An 18,138-nucleotide genomic window follows, 5' to 3' on the forward strand; every position below is an offset into this window, starting at 1 on the left:
CAAAACTATATGACTCTTATACTGTAGATTTTCTTTTTTCTCCTTATTGAAAAAATTTAAGTTTTTATTTCTTTACTTTTCTTGATCTTTTCCTTTTGTTTACCTGTTCCCTCAGAGTCTCTTTCTCCCTTTTTTGCATGCTAATATCCAATTTCTTTTGATTACACTCTCACCCTATTATCTAGAACTTCTGTATATTCTTTTCTTATCCCATTAACAGCCACATTCTACATCCCTCTGCATCCTCTTTGTCCTCCATTAGAAACTGCAGACCTTATTGCAAATCTGTTTGGTTTACCGAAGATAATATTTGAACTCATTCTGTTTATTATGACAATTTTGTTATTGTCCTCATAGGGGCTATTTGGTCTAGGATTGCATAGTGTCTGAATTGGGCATGGCTAATATTGATCTCCCCTTAAAGAAAGGGTTTTGGAAACCTATAGGGCCACTATAAGCCTATAGGGGGAAATCTGCAATACCCCAGATCTGCACTGCTAGAGGGGAAGATGCATGAACAAAATTAAAAAACAAGGGAAGAAATGACCCAAACAAATCTAGATTCTATATTAATAGAATCCAGTGACAGTATGTTAGAAGAAATGTCAGAAAAGGACTTCAGATTATACATGATTAAGATGATTCGCGAAGCAAAGGATGAGATTAGAGAACAAATGCAGGCAATGAATGATAATACCAATAAGCTGAAAGAGCACCTGCAGAAAACAAAAGATCATTTCAACAAAGAGATAGAGATTCTCAAAAAAAAAAAAAAAAAAAAAAACCAACGGAAATCCTTGAAATGAAGGAGACAATAAACCAAATAAAAAACTCAATGGAAAGCATCACCAAAAGACTAGACCAATTGGAAGACAGAACCTCAGACAATGAAGACAAAATATTTAATCTTGAAAATAAAGTTGCCCAAACAGAGAAGTTGGTAAGAATTCATGAACAGAATCTCCAAGAACTGTGGGACATCATGAAAAGACCAAATTTAAGAATTATTGGGATTGAGGAAGGCACAGACATACAAACCAAAGGAATGAACAACCTATTCAATGAAATAATATCAGAAAATTTCCCAATCCTGAAGAATGAAATGGAAAATCAAATACAAGAGGCTTACAGAACACCAATAATGAAAATGCCTAACATTCAAAATAAAGATAGGATTTTGAAGGCCGAGAGAGAAAAGCATCAGATTACATATGGGGGAGACCAATACAGATAGCAGCCGACTTCTCAACCCAGACTCTAAAAGCTAGAAGGGCCTAGAACAACATATTTCAAGCTCTGAAAGAACATGGTTGCCAACCAAGAATCCTATACCCAGCAAAACTAACCTTCAGATTTGAAGATGAAATAAAATCCTTCCATGATAAACAACAGTTAAAAGAATTTACAAATAGAAAGCCTGCACTACAGAATGTTCTCAACAAAATATTCCATGAGGAGGAAATGAAAAACAACAATGTAGGTCAGTAAAGGGAGGTACTACCTTAGAGAAAAACCACTCAAAGGAGAAACCAAGTCAACTTAAAAACCAAAAATAAGCCAAATTACTGGGAATACAAATCATATCTCAATAATAACCCTGAATATTAATGACCTAAAGTCATCAATCAAAAGACATAGACTGGCAGAATGGATTAAAAAGAAAGACCTAATAATATGCTGCCTGCAAGAGACTCATCTCAAAGAAAAAGACATTCAAAGACTAAAGGTGAAAGGATGGGAAAAAACCTACCATGCACATGGACTCAGTAAAAAAGTGGGGGTTTCCATCCTTATATTAGATAAAGTGGACTTCAAGCCAAAGTTAGTCAGAAAGGATAAAGAAGGACATTTCACACTGCTTAAGGGAACCATAAATCAGGAAGACATAACGATAGTAAATATATATGCCCCAAACAATGGTGCATCCCTGTACATCAAACAAATCCTTCTCAATTTCAGAAATCACATAGACCACAACACAATAATTCTGGGTGACTTTAACACACCACTGTCACCACTAGATAGATCTTCCAAACAAAATCCAACCAAAGAAACCATAGAACTCAATAACACAATCAATAACCTAGACTTAATAGACATATATAGAATATTCCATCCATCAACGAGCAGATTCACTTTCTTCTCAGCAGCACATGGAACCTTCTTGAAAATAGACCATACGTTATGCCACAAAGCAGCCCTTAGGAAATGCAAAAAAATAGAGATACTGCCTTGTGTTCTATCAGATCATAATGGACTGAGAATAGAAATCAATGACAAAATAAAAACAGAAATTACTCCAACACCTGGAGACTAAATAATGTGCTATTGAATGAAACATGGATAACAAAAAACATCAGGGAGGAGATAAAAAATTCTTAGAGGTCAATGAGAATGACGATACAACATATCAAAATCTCTGGGACACTATGAAAGTGGTACTAAGAGGAAGATTCATTGCATGGAGCGCATTCCAAAAAGAATGAAAAGTCAACAACTAAATGACCTAACATTACAGCTCAAAGCCCTAGAAAAAGAAGGACAGAATAACAGCAAAAGTAGTAGAAGACAGGAAATAATTAAAATCAGAGCTGAAATCAATGAAATTGAAACAAAAGAAACAATTCAAAAAATTGACAAAACAAAAAGTTGGTTCTTTGAGAAAGTAAACAAAATAGACAAACCCTTAGCCACACTAACAAAGAGAAGGAGAGAGAAAACTCAAATTACTAAAATTCATGATGAAAAAGGAAATAGCACAACAGACACCACTGAGATACAGAACATAATGAGAAGCTACTTTGAAAATTTGTATTCCAACAAAATAGAAACTACCGAAGACATTGACAAATTTCTAGAGACAAATGCTTTTCCCAAACTGAACCAGGAGGACATACACAATTTAAACAGATCAATATCAAGCAATGAAATAGAAAAAGTCATTAAAAATCTACCATCCAAGAAAAGCCCAGGACCAGATGAATTCTCAGCCGAGTTCTACAAGACCTTCAAAGAAGAACTCATTCCAATACTTCTCAAAGTATTCCAGGAAATAGAAAAAGAGGGTACCCTACCGAACTCATTCTATTAAGCTAATATCACCCTCATACCCAAACCAGGCAAAGACACATCAAGGAAAGAAAATTTTAGACCAATATCCTTGATGAATATAGATGCAAAGATCCTTAACAAAATATTGGCAAACTGTATCCAAATACATAGTAAGAAAATTGTGCACCATGATCAAGTGGGGTTCATCCTTGGAATGCAAGGATGGTTTAACATCCATAAATCAATAAACGTAATCCATCATGTCAATAGACTTAAGGATAAGAATCATATGGTTATTTCAATTGATGCAGAAAAAGCGTTCGACAAAATACAACACTCCTTCATGCTCAAAACACTAGAAAAAATAGGGATAGTAGGAACATACCTGAACATTGTAAAGGCTATTTATGCTAAGCCCATGGCCAACATCATTCTTAATGGAGAAAAACTGAAACCATTCCCTTTAAAAACGAGAACAAGACAGGGATGTCCTCTTTCACAATTTCTATTCAACATTGTCCTCAAAACTCTAGCCAGAGCAATTAGGCAGACCAAAGAAATTTAAGGGATATGAATAGGAAAAGAGGAAGTTAAGCTGTCACTATTTGCAGATGACATGATTCTATATTTAGAGGATCCAAAAACTTCCTCCAGAAAACTTCTAGACCTCATCAATGAATTCAGCAAAATAGCAGGCTATAAAATCAACACGCATAAGTCTAAAGCATTTTTATACGCAAGCAACAAAACAGCTGAAAGGGAAATGGGGAAAACAACTCCATTTGCAATAGCCTCAAAAAAAAAAAAAAAAAAAAAAAAAAAAAAACTTGGGAATCAATCTAACCAAGGAGGTAAAAGATCTCTACAATGAAAACTACAAAATACTGAAGAAAGAAATTGAGGAAAACCTTAGAAGATGGAAAGATCTCCCATGTTCTTGGATAGGCAGAATTAATATTGTCAAAATGGCCATACTACCAAAAGTGCTATACAGATTCAATGCAATTCCAATTAAAATCCCAATACGTACCTTACAGAAATAGAGCAAGCAATCGTGAAATTCATCTGGAAGAACACGAAACCCAGAAGCGCTAAAGCAATCCTTTAGCAGGAAGAATGAAACAGGGGGTATCGCAATACCAGAACTTCGACTATACTACAAAGCAATAGTAACAAAAACGGCATGGTATTGGCACCAAAATAGACAGGTAAATCAATGGTACAGAATAGAGGACACGGACACAAACCCAAATAAATTTTCTCATACTAGACAAAGGTGCCAAAAATATGCAATGGAGAAAAGACCGTCTGTTCAACAAATGGTGCTGGGAAAACTGGAAATCCATATGCAACAGAATGAAACTAAACCCCTATCTCTCACCCTGCACAAAACTCAACTCACAATGGATCAAGGACCTTGAAATCAGACCAGAGACCCTGCATCTTATAGAAGAAAAAGTAGGTCCAAATCTTCAACTTGTTGGCTTAGGATCAGACTTCCTTAACAGGACTCCCATAGCACAAGAAATAAAAGCAAGAATCAACAACTGGGATAGATTCAAACTAAATAGCTTTCTCTCAGCAAAGGAAACTATCAGCAATGTGAAGAGAGAGCCTACAGAGTGGAAGAATATCTTTGTCACTCATACTTCAGATAGAGCACTAATTTCCAGAATATTTAAAGAACTCAAAAAACTCTACACAAAGAATACAAATAACCCAATCAACAAATGGGCTAAGGATATGAACAGACGCTTCACAAAAGAAGATCTACAAGCAATCAACAAACATATGAAAAAATGTTCACCATCTTTAGCAATAAGAGAAATGCAAATCAAAACTACACTAAGATTCCATCTCACCCCAATTAGAATGGCAATTATCAAGAATACAACAACAATAGGTGTTGGAGAGGATGTGGGGAAAAAGGTACACTCATACATTGCTGGTGGGGCTGCAAATTAGTGCAGCCACTCTGGAAAGCAGTGTGGAGATTCCTTAGAAAACTTGGAATGGACCTACCATTTGACCCAGCTATCCCACTCCTCGGTTTATATATACCCAAAGGACTTAAAATCAGCATACTACAGAGATACAGCCACATCAATGTTCATAGCTGCTCAATTCACAATAGCCAGACTGTGGAACCAACCTAGATGTCCTTCAATTGATGAATGGGTAAAGAAACTGTGGTGTATATATATACAATGGAATATTACTCAGCTATAAAGAACAATAAAATTATGGCATTTGCAGGCAAATGGATGAAATTGGAGAATATCATGTTAAGTGAGTTAAGCTAATCTCAAAAATCCAGAAGGTGAATGATCTCACTGATAAGCGGATGATGACACATAATGGGCTGTGGGAGGGAGGCAAGAATGGAGGAAGGAGGTACTGTGTAGAGGGAAAAGAGGGGTGGGAGGGGGGGAGGGAAGGAAAAAATAACGGAATGAATCAAACATCATCACCCTATGTAAATGTATGACTACGCTAATGGTATGCTGTTACTCCATGTACAAACAGAGAAACAACATGTATCCCATTTGTTTACAATAAAAATAAATTAAAAATAAAAAAAAGGATAGAAGTTTATCTGGCTTACAGCACTGGAGGCTGAGAAGTCCAAGAACGTGGCACTGGCATCTGCTGGGCACCTGGCGAGGACCTTCTGGCTGCATCATAACACGGCTACGGGCACCACGTGACCAGGCAGAGCACGTGAGCTGCTGCAAGTCTCTTCCTCTTCTTATAAAGCCACAAATGCCATCACGGAGGCCCCACCCTGATGACCTCATCTCATTCTAATTATCTCTCAAAGGCCTCCAAATACTGCCCGTGAACAAATTTGGCGATTCAGTTTCAACCTGTGAATTCTGGCGGAGTACTCTTAAACTACAGCAGTGCTCCACACGAACCCAGGTGAGTCACCAGAGGACAGAACGGGCCACCGCTGGCACCAGGACTGGTCACGGCATGAAACAGTAGTGAGTTCTCAGAATAACTCCAAGTATTTATTCCCTTCCAAATGTCTCTTCATCCTCAGGTCACACCAAGGAGACGTCCCCGGTGCTCACCTGCCTTCTACAACCAACTCTTGCCACCAGTTAAAATTCAAGTGATGCTGCTCTTCCTCTTTGTCCAGATCAAAGAACTGTGGAGCTTATGAAAGCGCCATCTCCCAACCTGCCAGGAGAAAACTGAGTCTCAAGACTTTGGATGACTTGACCAAGAACTTCGGTCACTGCCCCCAACCCCTTCAACTTAACATTTATTTTTAAATTTTCAATTAAAGCAGAGTAATTGTTCCCCCCTCAGTATTTTTTTCTTTTTTATTTGTTCTAATCAGTTATACATGAAAGTAGAATGCATCTTGACCCATCATACATAAATGGAGTCTAACTTCTCATTCATCTGGTTGCACATGGTGTAGAGTTACACAGGTCATGTAATCATCTTTGCAAATAGGGTAATAATGTCTGATTCATTCTACTATCATTCTGCCCCTATACACCCTCTCTCCCTTCACTCCCCTCTGTCTAATCCAAAGTATCTCTATTCCTTCCTAGTCCCACTCCTCCTTACAGTGAATTAGCATCTGCATATCAGCGGAAACATTTGGCTTTTGGTTCTTTGGGACTGGCTTATTTCACTTAGCATGATATTCTCCAGCTCCATCCATTTGCCAGCAAATGCCATCATTTCATTCTTTAAAGACTGAGTGATATTCCCTTGTATATATGTACCACATTTTCTTGATCCATTCATCTGTTGAATGTCACCTAGGTTGGTTCTATGGTTTAGCTATTGTGAATTGAGCTGAGGCAGTGTAATTGTATGGGGTGTATTTATTGGGGACAGTGTGACATTTTAATACATGCACATAATGTGTAATGATCACATCTGGGTTTTTGCATATCCATCAGCTCAAACATTTATTATTTCTTTGTGTTGGGAACTTTCAAAATCCTCTCTACACTACTTTGAAATGCACAATCGTTGCCAACCATAGTTATTCTACCACACTATAGGATACGAGAGGTTATTCCTCCTCCCCAGCTGCACCCTTTCCCATTAACCATCCTCTCTCCACTCTGCTTCTCCACATCCTTCCCAGGTTCCCAATATTCTACTCTCTACTCCCATGAGGTCAACTTTTTAACATCCAGATAAAAGTGAGATTGTGAAGTGTTTGTCTTCCTCTGCCTGTAAAACTTAATTTTTTTATTGAAGAAAATTATGCTGATAGGCTCTTTTGCCATATTATTGGGAGATGCTCATCTTTATGGTTTAGATATGAGCTATCCCCCCAAAACTCATGTGCAGAACAACACAAGAATTTTCAGAGTTGAAATGATTAAGAGAGGTGAGACCGACTGGTGTATTAATCCACTGATATGAATGAACTGGGCAGTAACTGTAGACAGGTAGGATGTGGCTGGAGGAAGGAGGTCACTAGGGGTGTGCCTTTGGGGTTTATATTTTGTCTTTGGTGAGCGAAGCTCTCTCTGCTTCCTGTTGCCATGTCTTGAGCTACTTTCCTCCATCATGCCCTTCCGCCATGATGTTCTGCCTCACTAGGACCCAGAACTATGGAGTCAGCCGACCATGGACTGAACCTCTGAAACCATGAGGCAAAATAAACTTATCCTCCTCTAATTGATCTTGTCAGTTCTTTTGGTCACAGCAATGCAAAAGTTGACTAAAATACCATTAGACTGACTCCATTTCTTACCCTGATTACAGAGTAAGGGGCAAAACAAGGGGCAACAGGGAGAATCAGGGAGGGAAGAGAAAGAAGGAATCACGGAGAGGAGTAAGACGTATTGATTCTGGAGACAAATGTCAAATGTTACAGGGAGAAAAAATTTGGTTTGAAAAAGAAAGAACTTTCTCTAACACTCAAGCTGAGACTGGCTGTGTTAGGAGACAGGGTGGAAGGTCCCACCCCTGCTGGTTCTTCCATTTGCTTAAGATTTGGTCTTCCCTAGTGAGATCCAAGTGTTGCAGTTCCCTAAATGCAAATAGATTCTGGACTGCAAGGACATGTTTGGGGACACCACAGTACAGGGCACTACCAAGGAGCTTCCAACCCTGGAATAGTGAATTTAGGCAGCTGGGAGGCATTATTCTCCGAGGTCTCTTCCTCCCCCTTTCAGTAATAAGCCTTTGAGCTTCAGAACGGTGGAGGGGGGCATGCAGGAGGGGCAGGGCAAACCAGATGAAGAGATTGAATGTGAATCCAGCTTAGATCCAGGCGGAAATGTTTGCACCTGTTACTGGGAAGCAATTTACTCTTGGCCAACAGCAGGTGTCCTTCGCCCTCCTGCTGAGCTTAGAGTCTGGCCACTTGAGGCTCTGCAGCCACCTGGACTGAAGTCAAAAACCCATCAGACCACCTGGGGTGCTTTTTACCCAGGTAGATCTCTCAGCCCACCTCCTAGTGTGATTCTTCAGCTATGGGCTGACTCTGATGATAGAGATCCAAGGGTTACATTTTGCTGAACACCAAGGGCATCTGAGACATTAAGTCCCAGGGAAATGTGGCAATGGATAGGTAAGAGAGGCTCTCAGCCAGGATGTGAGTGGGTCCAGGAAGCAACAGAAGTCTTTCCCCTGGCCATTCCTGAGAAGAAAGGAGAGTAACATAGGATTCCGGAGCAAAAATATATGCTCTTAATAATTAAATAAAGGATCTTAAAAATAATAGAATGTATTAGCAGGAGAGTCAGAGGGTTAAGAATTAGTCTTCCCCAGAGTCTGACTTCATTATTTGGTTGCTGGATAAATGATATGAAGTTACTGAATCTCTCTGAGCCTGTCTTCTCACTCAATACATAGGTGGCCATATTAGTTAAGTATAACATGAAGTTTCTTCAAAATGTTGTGATATATAAATGGGCCCATGCATTGCTAGGACATAGGCTAAAAAAGAATTCGTGGGTTGAAACCAAATCCTCAACGTGATGGTATTTGGAGGCAGGGTCTTTGGGAAGTGTTGGGTAATGAGTGTGGAACCCTTCTGAATGGGATTAGGGACCTTGTGGAAGAGACCCCAAAGAACTTTCTCTCTCTCCTACCATGCAGTGTGCAGTGAGAAAGTGCTGCCTAGGAACTAGAATGGGCCCTCACCAGGCGCTGAATCTGATGGTGCTTTGATCTTGAACTCTTCAGCTTTCAGAGTTGTGAATTGCTGTTGTTTATAAGCTACCGGGTGTCTGACACTCTGTTACAGCATCCAAATGGACTAGGATGCACCACATTGAGTCTAGCACACAGGAAGAGGTCCAGGAGGTCTGGTTATTCTTAACAGGGTCATAGAATCTTAGAGTTAAAATGACCACAGAGATCTAGTGTGTCCAGTGTCCACATGGTGATCAATAAAGGAAGAGAAGCCTGGGTGACTTCCCTGAGGAGCTTCCTCTCTCCTCCAGGGGGTAGGTCCCTGGTGCTTCCCAGGCATGGACAGGGTGGATTAGCCACGGGGGCGGGGGGGGGGGGAGCTTGCAAATCCAAACTCAAGCTCTGCATTCTGCATTTACGGACACTCACTCTGCAGAGCTCACAGCTGGTCCAGCAGTCTGTAGGTACCAGCCGCCGAGGAGAGCAGAGGAACATCCTCCCTCCCCTTGCCCTGGTGTTTAATCAAAACTGTATTCAAAAATATGATTCTGAGAGATTATACTGGGAGATTTGCAGGAAGCACTCAGTGGGGACAGAGATAGTGGCAACAGATTGTGGCTGGGGGTCTGAGGCTGGGATAATCGCGGGCTCAGACATGCCATTCTCAGGCTCTTCGCCTGGACCCCTGGAGCTGGAGGAGACTCTGAGCACCAGGGTGGGACGTAGATTATCTCAGAATTGTAAAGCTGGAGAACTCAGAGGGGAGGGTCTCATCCAAGCAGCACACAAGGTAGAAATGCAACTGAGAAGGTAGTGTGGGGCTTGGGGACTCTAGGCTACCCTTTCCAGCCCTCCTCACACCTCACTGTCTCCAGTTAGGCCCAGATCTTGGAACAATTCTAGGCTGCTCTGGACTGGGAAAGGAAGGAGAGTTCTTTGAGTCAAGAAATGGTTCTTGCAGCTGGAGAGACAGTTGCCGGGGCCCAGAGTGTCTCCTGTCCAGGATCCCTGTGCCTGCAGGAGGCTGCAGGCAGTGGGGAGGCGGGGATCCCCCACCCCTGACCTCTGCAACCTAGCCCCTGCTAAGCCACATGACCTTGGGTGTAGGCCACTCCCTTCTCCAATCTGTCCCATCTCCCAGCGCTGACTCTGTGTGGTGCTAAGGGCCTCTCTCCCCTGCACCAACCACTAGCTGGAGCCCCATCCTCAACCCGAGGCCCCACAAGGAAATCTCTGCCGCCTGCGCGGTATCTGGAGGGGTCTACCTGGCCCCCCAGGAGGGGGTGGGGTCGGGAGCGCCTTGAAAGAAACCTTCAGTTAATGCTCTTTATTACAAGCGTTAATCCCGCAAAGCCGACTGGAAATAATGTTTATCTTTTCGCAGTTTAATTTTCCGGACCCTAAGCCGCGGGTCAGCGGGGGCGACTGGAGTGTGTCCCCGGGGAGGCTGGGGGTGGGACCAGCTGTTGCCCAGGAGCAAAAAGAAGCAGGGAGGGGATCTCCCGGAAGGTGGGCCAGCAGGAAATGGAAAAGGGGGCTTAGGACCCAGAGTGGAAAGCTAGGGTACGTTTCCACCACGGACATGCATGACCCTGAACCAGTCACCTGCCTCCCCAAGTGGCCTCCGTTTCCTCATCTGAAGAAGAGGTTTGTGTTTTTGTAATTGTGATCCTTAAAGACCCTGCCCACTCCAAAGGGGTCTTTTCTACAGAGAAGTAGACGGGGTGGGGCGAGGGAGGGTCTGGGGGATGGCTGCTGCCTCAGGTCACTTTTCCCTCTTATTTCCTGCTCCCAGGTTCCCACTCCGCAGCTTCGAGGGTTTAAAATCTGCCGAGGTGATTCTTCTCACTGCAGCGGCCTCAGAGCTGGTCTGGAAGATCAGCTCGCCCAGATAGGGCGACAAGGCTCCTGGAGGATCCAGCGCAGCCCTTGGAGGCTGCCTTTCCTCCAGCCCTCCGGACTCCATCAGCTCCTGGAGCTTGCCTGTAGGTCGCGGCCCTGGTCCCTCCCTGCAGCGGTGCGTTCACTCACTGGCTGAATGCCGAGCCTCCAGACTCGCTCACATTCAACTCCCCACGTAAATTTTTGCAACCCAACTACAAACCTGGGAACAAATATCCTGACATCTACCCGATCCGGTGTCACCTCCCACATCGGCCAACCTAAGGGGACTTCAGCCTGGCTCAGCTGCTTGGTCGCAAAGCTTTGGGTGTGCTGGACTGCAGGCTCCCTGTCATTGCGGGTCCCAGTCAGTTCCCCTCCCTGTTAAAGTTCTGTGGTCCGTGCAGCCCTGTCCCCAGAACTCCTGGCTGTGTTCCATCCTCCGCCACCCTGACCTTTCTAAGCGTCCCTGGCACAGACAGGCTGCACAGTTTAGGTTCAGCTTGATTATTTTTAAGGACACAAGGAGTGGGGAAGGGGAGAAGATACGTGGTCCTCAGGGGCCAAACCAGCAATAAAGCTACGAAGTGAGGGGGGTGAGGGGCAGGGGTGAGCTGGAGAGGAAGCAGTCCAGGCCTTTTATCCAGAGAAGGAAGGCCGACTCGGCAGAGTCTGCGCCCAGCAGACTCCCCGGCTTTCCTCAAGGTGCCCTGCCACCTCTTCCTCGCAGGATCTGGGTAGGTACAGGTCTGTCCTGCCACCTCCAGCTCTGCGTGCAAGGATAGCCGCTATAGGAGGGTTTCTGTGTGTCTCTTAGGCGAAGTGAGAACTCTTGGTCCCTGTCAAGGTCTGGCAGTTTCCCAGAGCGGAGGTGAGTTCAAAAAGTGGGCCCATTTCCAAGATTCTTCTGCAAATCGCGTCCGTTGCGCTAACCTGCTGAGAAAGGAAAGGTTGATTAAAACCCGAAGACCACCTGGTGGCGATTCCTAGGGACTCCCAGGTCAGCTGTGTCTCATTCTAAGAGAAGCAAAAGTCTAGAGGCAATTTGCTTGCCAGAGGTATGGCTTGGACTCTCCGTGTATATATTCAAATAAAAATGGAACCTAAGTTGCTAAGGCAGTAGCTAATGCTGGGAGAAATTACTACGAAGAACAGATTCTGACAGTAATTGCTAAAGGTCACCTCGTGCTGGGGGGAATGTCCCTTTGTGGGGTAACAGTCCCTTCCACCAGGTCCTAAGCATAAGAAAGAGCCAACTGGACGCAGGGAACACCAACTAGCAGTCTTACCCTGCTTAGGAATGAGACTTTGCTGGTGAGTGCTGTCCATGGACAGCACCAACCTCAGCTTCCAGGTTCTGGAAAACAGGGGCATGTCTATATCTCCTAGGGTTTTAGTTGGTCATGGAGAGTGCTGCAGGCTGTACTTAAGCAGTGACCTTGAACTTACAGAATGTGTCTGGCCCACCCTTTCAGATGTCTCAGAAATCTCTGGTGTCTGTCGGGCCCCAGAAAGCCCTGGGTACCTGTACAACTGGGTGAAGGGCAGGCAGGAGGCAAGGGTGCTTGTGTTAGGAGTGGGGCAAAGCACACTGGGTGCAGATGGAAGAACAGTGGACCATGAATTCACAGATCTAGGCTGTCCATCCTTCCAAAGACTTTCTATGTGGATCCTGGCTCAGTTTGTCTCTCTGAGGTTAATACTATTATTTGGCTTTAAAACCAGAGGCCTAGAACTTCCATCCCTAAGCATCCCTTTGAAGGAGGAGCTGTAGGACAGACCCTGGCCAGGTCTGAACCGGGATGGCGTCAGAGGCAGAGAGGGTATGTGATGCCTGGGCAGGATGGTGGGTGGGTGTCTTTTGGGCAGGCACTGCCAGCGCGTTGGGGACCCACTACCTTCTGCTCCGGAAGGGTACTGGCACTGCGCTGCAGGCTCCCTCCGCCTCGGGCAGGGCGCACAGTTCAGCGGCAGCCCCTGAAGGGTAAACGCGGCGTTTCCAAAGGCTTTGGCTATGAGGGAAGACTCTTCGCACGCGGGTCTCCTGGCGGAGCCTAGAGACTGTCCGGGAATCAAGTGGCACTCAGGACTTTGTGGCCTGGGCCGGGTTGAGGATGCGCCTTCGACCGCGCTGGCTCCCGCGGTGTGAGCCAAAGACCAGATGCGCGGTTTCTCTGCGCATGGGTAGTGCATGATCATCGTCGGTCCCCCTGGCTCCGCCGTGATGAAGTTCGCTTCTCCTGACCCGCGGGGCTCGCTGAAGGAGAAGCGGGGCGCCGCCAGGCCGCACTCCCTGCCCTCCGCCCGGCCCTCCCGAGCGGCAGCGCACGCCGCGGGCAGTGACTGCGCGCCTTTCTGGAAGCCCGCCAGCCTGTCCACCGCGGTAACCGCGGCCTCCTCTTCTTCGGCCTCCTCCTCTTCTTCCTCTTCCTCCAGGTCTTCCAGGTCACTCAGAGGGAGCCCCTGCGCCTCCTGGCTAGCAGTTACGTCTGCAGGAAATCAAATCAAGAGCGAGTGAGAAAAGCCCAGGGCCCATGGGAAATCCGCGGGAGTGCCCATCCCGCAGAAGCTTTTAGCGAGACGCACCCGCGCTCGGGGTATTCGCGGTGTGATTCACCAGACCCGCGGTGCCAACCCTCACGCTTGCCCCAGGACTGCTGGCCCGCCCTTGGGAAAAACAACTCTCGCTCCAGGCCTGCCCCACACACCGCCCCTTGGAAGACTCGCCCTTCCTGAGAAGCCAGGGGAAAGCCACCTGGCTGCTGCTTTGAGTCTGGATCTCAATTTCTCAGTTGTAAAAAGGCAAAGGACGGTTTTTATCCAACTTCAACATCCACGGGTGCCTGCTGTTACATAATTTAATTCAGCAAATGTTTGCTGAGCGCCAGCTATGTGCCAGACATCATCTAGGTGCTAGGTATATAGGGGACACAGTGGTAAGGCAGCTTCTGGTACAGCTGGCTTTCTCAAGGGGTCAGGCAGACCTTAAGTATGTGAATGTTCTTATAATGATAAATGGCAAAAGAAATAAAGCAGGTCGATGTGATAGAGAATAACTAGGAAGCTACTGTGGTGTGGCTGAGGAGGTGACACTTTTTGGGGGGAGGGTAACAGTTTGAAGCAGAGAAGCAGCTGTTTCTGGAGGGAATTCCAGGCAGAGTGAAGTGCATGGGCAAAGGTCCTGGGGCATGCAGGGGATTCGGAGTGAGAGGATCACCTTCCCAGAAAATCTGCCCCACAGGGCAACTTCCATCAAACTGCAGGATGGCTTGTGAAACCTATCAGGTGACGGATGAACACGGCGGGTACCTTTGGTGTCACTGTGTAGGCAGCCCAGTGACTCCTCTGCTCTGGTCTCTGCCTTCCTCTCCTCCCCGCCTTTGTTCTTGGGTGCCCAAGTCATCTTGTTCTCCTTCTTGAGGCGCCGGCGCGCATTGGCGAACCAGGTGGACACCTGGGTGAGGGTCATCTTGGTGATGATGGCCAGCATGATCTTCTCGCCCTTGGTGGGGTAGGGGTTCTTGCGGTGCTCGTTGAGCCAGGCCTTGAGCGTGCTGGTGGTCTCCCGGGTGGCGTTCTTCCTGCGCCCCGCACTGCTGAACTCCACCCCGCCATACCTGCAGGGAGAACCCAGCTCAGCCTCCACCTGCGAACCAGGGGCTTTGGACAGGGGACCTCTGTCACCTGAAAGTGTGATTCTGCTCCCTCCCTTTCCCTTCTTCCTCCCACTCCACCTCCACATCTGGCCAGAGGCAGAAGCAGTGGGGAGCCCGCTGGCGATTTGCGCTCCTTACCTGTCATACTGATACTGCCCCAGAGTTGGCTCATAGGGGTAATAGGCTCCTGGCTGCCCCAAGCTGGGTGTGAAATTCCCCGCAGCCTCCTTGAATTCGTACTGTGGATTCTGGTGGGAAAGGAAAAGAGAATTGAGGACGAAGTGTGCGGAGGAGGAGGCTGGCGGGCGAGGTCATGGACTCCGGGTTCCGGCCTGATTCACCTCCAGCCCCACCGCCTTCATTGGCTCTGCGACCTTGGACACAGTGCTTTAACCACTCTCTGCCTCAGTTTCTCCCTGGGAAAAGGAACTGATGATACCAGTTCCTAGAGGTTGCAGAAGAAGCCCGTGCTGGTCGCAGGCTGGGCAGATTCACCAGGTCACACAGTAGCTGCTTTCTTACTGTTCAAACGCCAGTGGGGTGCGTCCCAGCTTTGCTCTTCTTCCAGAGCTACTCCTGACCCTCTGCACCCTCGTGACTTCACATCAACTTCCTCATCTGTGAGCTGGGAATGTTGGTGGCTGACCACCTCACAGATGTAACAGAACTACAGAATGCTCTCTAAACAGCATGGACACTATCTGTGAATTCTAAAGTGCTCTAAAGTTGATCCTCCACCTGGTGTGCACAACCCTAACCATTTCCTGTCCTCGGAGCTGTGTGCCCCTCCTAGATTTTCCTTGGAGAGGTCACATTGGATTTCCCCTGTCTTTACTACCCATGCCCCCAATCCCCACATGTCCTGCAGGGCAGTCCCAGGTCCCACTCTACTCACCAGTGCCCCATACAGTGGGGGTGGCTCCGGTCCATAGGGCAGGTAGCCAGGGTAGCTCTGGGCAGCGGCGGCAGCTGCATAAGGGGCTCCGTAGATGCTCAAGGCAGCACCCAGCTCCGGCCGGGCACTGCCCAGCAGCCGACTGTCATAGGGGGCACAGCAAAGTGTGGGTGCTGGGGTGGAGCCTGAGGCTACCTCTGAGACTGAGCGTGGAGCAGATTCGCAGCAAGTGGCGCTGGAACTTGCAGACACCAGAAACTGCAAGGTTGAGAAAGTGGTCACTGGAGGTCAAGACCCCACCTCCCCCTGCCTGGGGCCAGAGGGAAGTAGGGAACTGCCAGATCACTCCTTCATTCCACTTCAACTAACTGCCACCCTGGCAGAGTGTTCTGCTACCTGCAGGGGCAGGATCCCCCCCCCCGGGGGGGGAATTCATTCAAATTCCTCTTATAAATGTGCCTATGCCATTACTACAGTTTCAGAGTCCCAAGGGATTGGGGAAATGTGAAAGTCAGAAACCTAAATTGGAGAGTGAACCTCTGCTTACCCTCCATCTCTACAAAAATAGAGCTAGAAGTTAGCCTTTGAGACCATCATCAACCTCTCACTCCTATTCCTGTTATACAGATAGGGAATTCAGGACCAGAGAGTGATAGACTTGTCCAAGATCACACAGCAGGTCAAAGGTCAAGCTGGTACCAGACCTCAGGAAAGAATTCCAGGCACTCTGGGGAAAAACTGAATAACAGTGGTGGGATTTTCCCAAGAGCCTCTTGTCACTACGCAACACCTCCCACCACTTGGAAAATTGAGGAACCCAGAGGCAGAAAACTTGGACCAGCCGAAGGAAAGAGAAGGAAAAGAACAGAGGTCAACACACTAGCAACAATATGGCCAGACGTGCAGTGCTCCGTACTGGAAGTCCTCTTTTTCTCCCTTGAGAGTCCTCTGGTCAGCTCACACATCTGTACCGACAGGAGGCCTGACTGGAAGATCCCTGAGATCCCACCCACCTCGCTGAACGCATGGTCAGGGTGCCCACGTTTCCACGGTCACACGGTTTTCCAGCATGCACTTGGGAATGGAACGTTCTCAGTCAGGGACTGGGGGTGTCAGAGGAAGCTGTGATACACTACCCCGGCCCTGCTCCCTCTGGCTTCCCGGGGGACGCGGAGAGAAGAGAGCTCAGGGTAGGCGCGCGCACCAGGCGGCCACCCCTCCACCCAGGCTGCCCCCCAATCCCCGTGAAGGCACTTCTTACCTGGGAAGCGCCGCCGTATGGGTGTCCGAAGTGCGGGAAGGACATAGTGGCTGTCCCTGGCCTGTCTCCCTCTTCCCTTAGGAGTTCCCCTCTCAGCCCCGCGGTTCGGCGCCCCTAGCCTTGCGGCGTCTGGTTTCCTTACACCGCTGCGAGTGCCCAGCGCCGGTTCCTTCGCCCGCTTGGAGCGACTGGAGGCAGAGCCGAGGGCAGCCCAGCTGCCAAGCCCTGCGCTCCGGAAGGCGCCCCTCCAGCCCGTGGGGTCCAGAAGACAGAAGGGCCCATGGATGGGCAGGGGAGGGAGAAGGCGCGGGTTCCCAAGGGCGCGCGGTGGCTAGGTGAGGCGCGGCGCGGCGCCTGGCTGTAAGGCTCCCGAGGTGTCCCAGTCCTAGGTGGCCAGAGGCTCAATGTGACGTCACGGTAATCCCGGGCTGCCAGACCGGACCCCGGGCCCCGGGGCCCCGGGCCACCAGGCGTACTAGGCGCAGCCAGCCCGTGCGCGCGCGCGCGCACTCTCACCACGCTCACTCTTGCTCCGGGAGATTTGTGCAATCGGCGAGGAACGTCAAAGACCCTGACCCTCTCCGCTCGGCGCTAGATCCTACCCCTTTTTGCCTCAAGCTCACGCGCGCGCACACACACATAGACGCTCTCCAAATTACCCGGGAGAAGTCGGAGAAACGCCTCCCTCTGCGCCGCGCAGGCCCCGGGCGCAGCGCGCACACCTCCTCCCCTGCGGCCCGGAGGAGGCGAGAGGCAACCGGGGCGGCGAGGGAGGAGAGAATACAAAAGAAGAGACAAGAGAAAAGTGGGGGAGAGAGGCAAGAGGGAGGAGGAGGAGGGGAGAGGAGAGAGAGATGAGGAGTCTAAGTGAACAGAGGCGCGCGGGGGAGGGGGAGGGAACTGGGGTGGGTGAAGGCTGGGCGGAGGCTGAGCACTGGCAGGTGGAGGAGAGCCGAGGCTCGGGGGAGAAGCCTCCAGCCCGGCTCCTCCGCCTCTCCGCTGCAGGAAAGTTTGTTCGCACCACCAGCCCGGCGCTCCTCGGAATGGCTCCGGGCAGCGTTGGTGGATCCCTCTGGACCGCCCATCTTTGTCCTGGGGATCTGGCTCCCTCCTCAGTCTCCCCAGGACTCTGCCTAATTCCAACTCTCCAAGCCCCGGCCTCTGCCAGAGCCCTGACCCTGGGGCTTCTTTGCTGCCGCTTGACCCTCGAATAGGCCGAATAGTGCCCCCTCCAGGCCAGAGTTCAGGTCCCTTTCGGATTCCGCCTGGAA

At 48.1% G+C, this 18,138-nt stretch overlaps 1 protein-coding gene across 2 annotated transcripts; it reads right to left on the bottom strand.

Annotated features, from left to right (window-relative positions):
• Positions 1–11,582: 11,582 nt before the first annotated feature.
• Irx6 (iroquois homeobox 6) lies at positions 11,583–17,673 on the bottom strand. 2 transcript variants are annotated; one of them, XM_047529534.1, is made up of 6 exons: positions 16,868–17,673; positions 15,607–15,864; positions 14,850–14,959; positions 14,365–14,672; positions 12,954–13,544; positions 11,583–11,988 (listed from the first exon to the last, which is right to left on the bottom strand). In XM_047529534.1, the coding sequence occupies exons 1-6, from the start codon at positions 16,910–16,912 to the stop codon at positions 11,984–11,986; spliced, it is 1,317 nt and encodes a 438-aa protein (XP_047385490.1). In that variant the 5' UTR covers positions 16,913–17,673; the 3' UTR covers positions 11,583–11,983. The 2 variants fall into 2 exon arrangements, with proteins under 2 accessions (XP_047385490.1, XP_047385489.1); XM_047529533.1 differs by having other exon boundaries at positions 11,583–11,991.
• Between the last annotated feature and the right edge of the window lie 465 nt (positions 17,674–18,138).

Source organism: Sciurus carolinensis, chromosome 16 (genome assembly GCF_902686445.1).
Source record: "Sciurus carolinensis chromosome 16, mSciCar1.2, whole genome shotgun sequence".
NCBI lineage: Eukaryota > Metazoa > Chordata > Mammalia > Rodentia > Sciuridae > Sciurus > Sciurus carolinensis.

Coding starts and splice junctions, on each gene's coding strand:
- Irx6 (XM_047529533.1), bottom strand. CDS start 16,912: ATGTCCTTCCCGCACTTCGGACACCCATACGGCGGCGCTTCCCAG. Junction 14,960..15,606: donor CCCCACTGTATGGGGCACTG/GTGAGTAGAGTG, acceptor CTTTCCCACCAG/AATCCACAGTACGAATTCAA. Junction 14,673..14,849: donor GGGCAGTATCAGTATGACAG/GTAAGGAGCGCA, acceptor TTCTCCCTGCAG/GTATGGCGGGGTGGAGTTCA.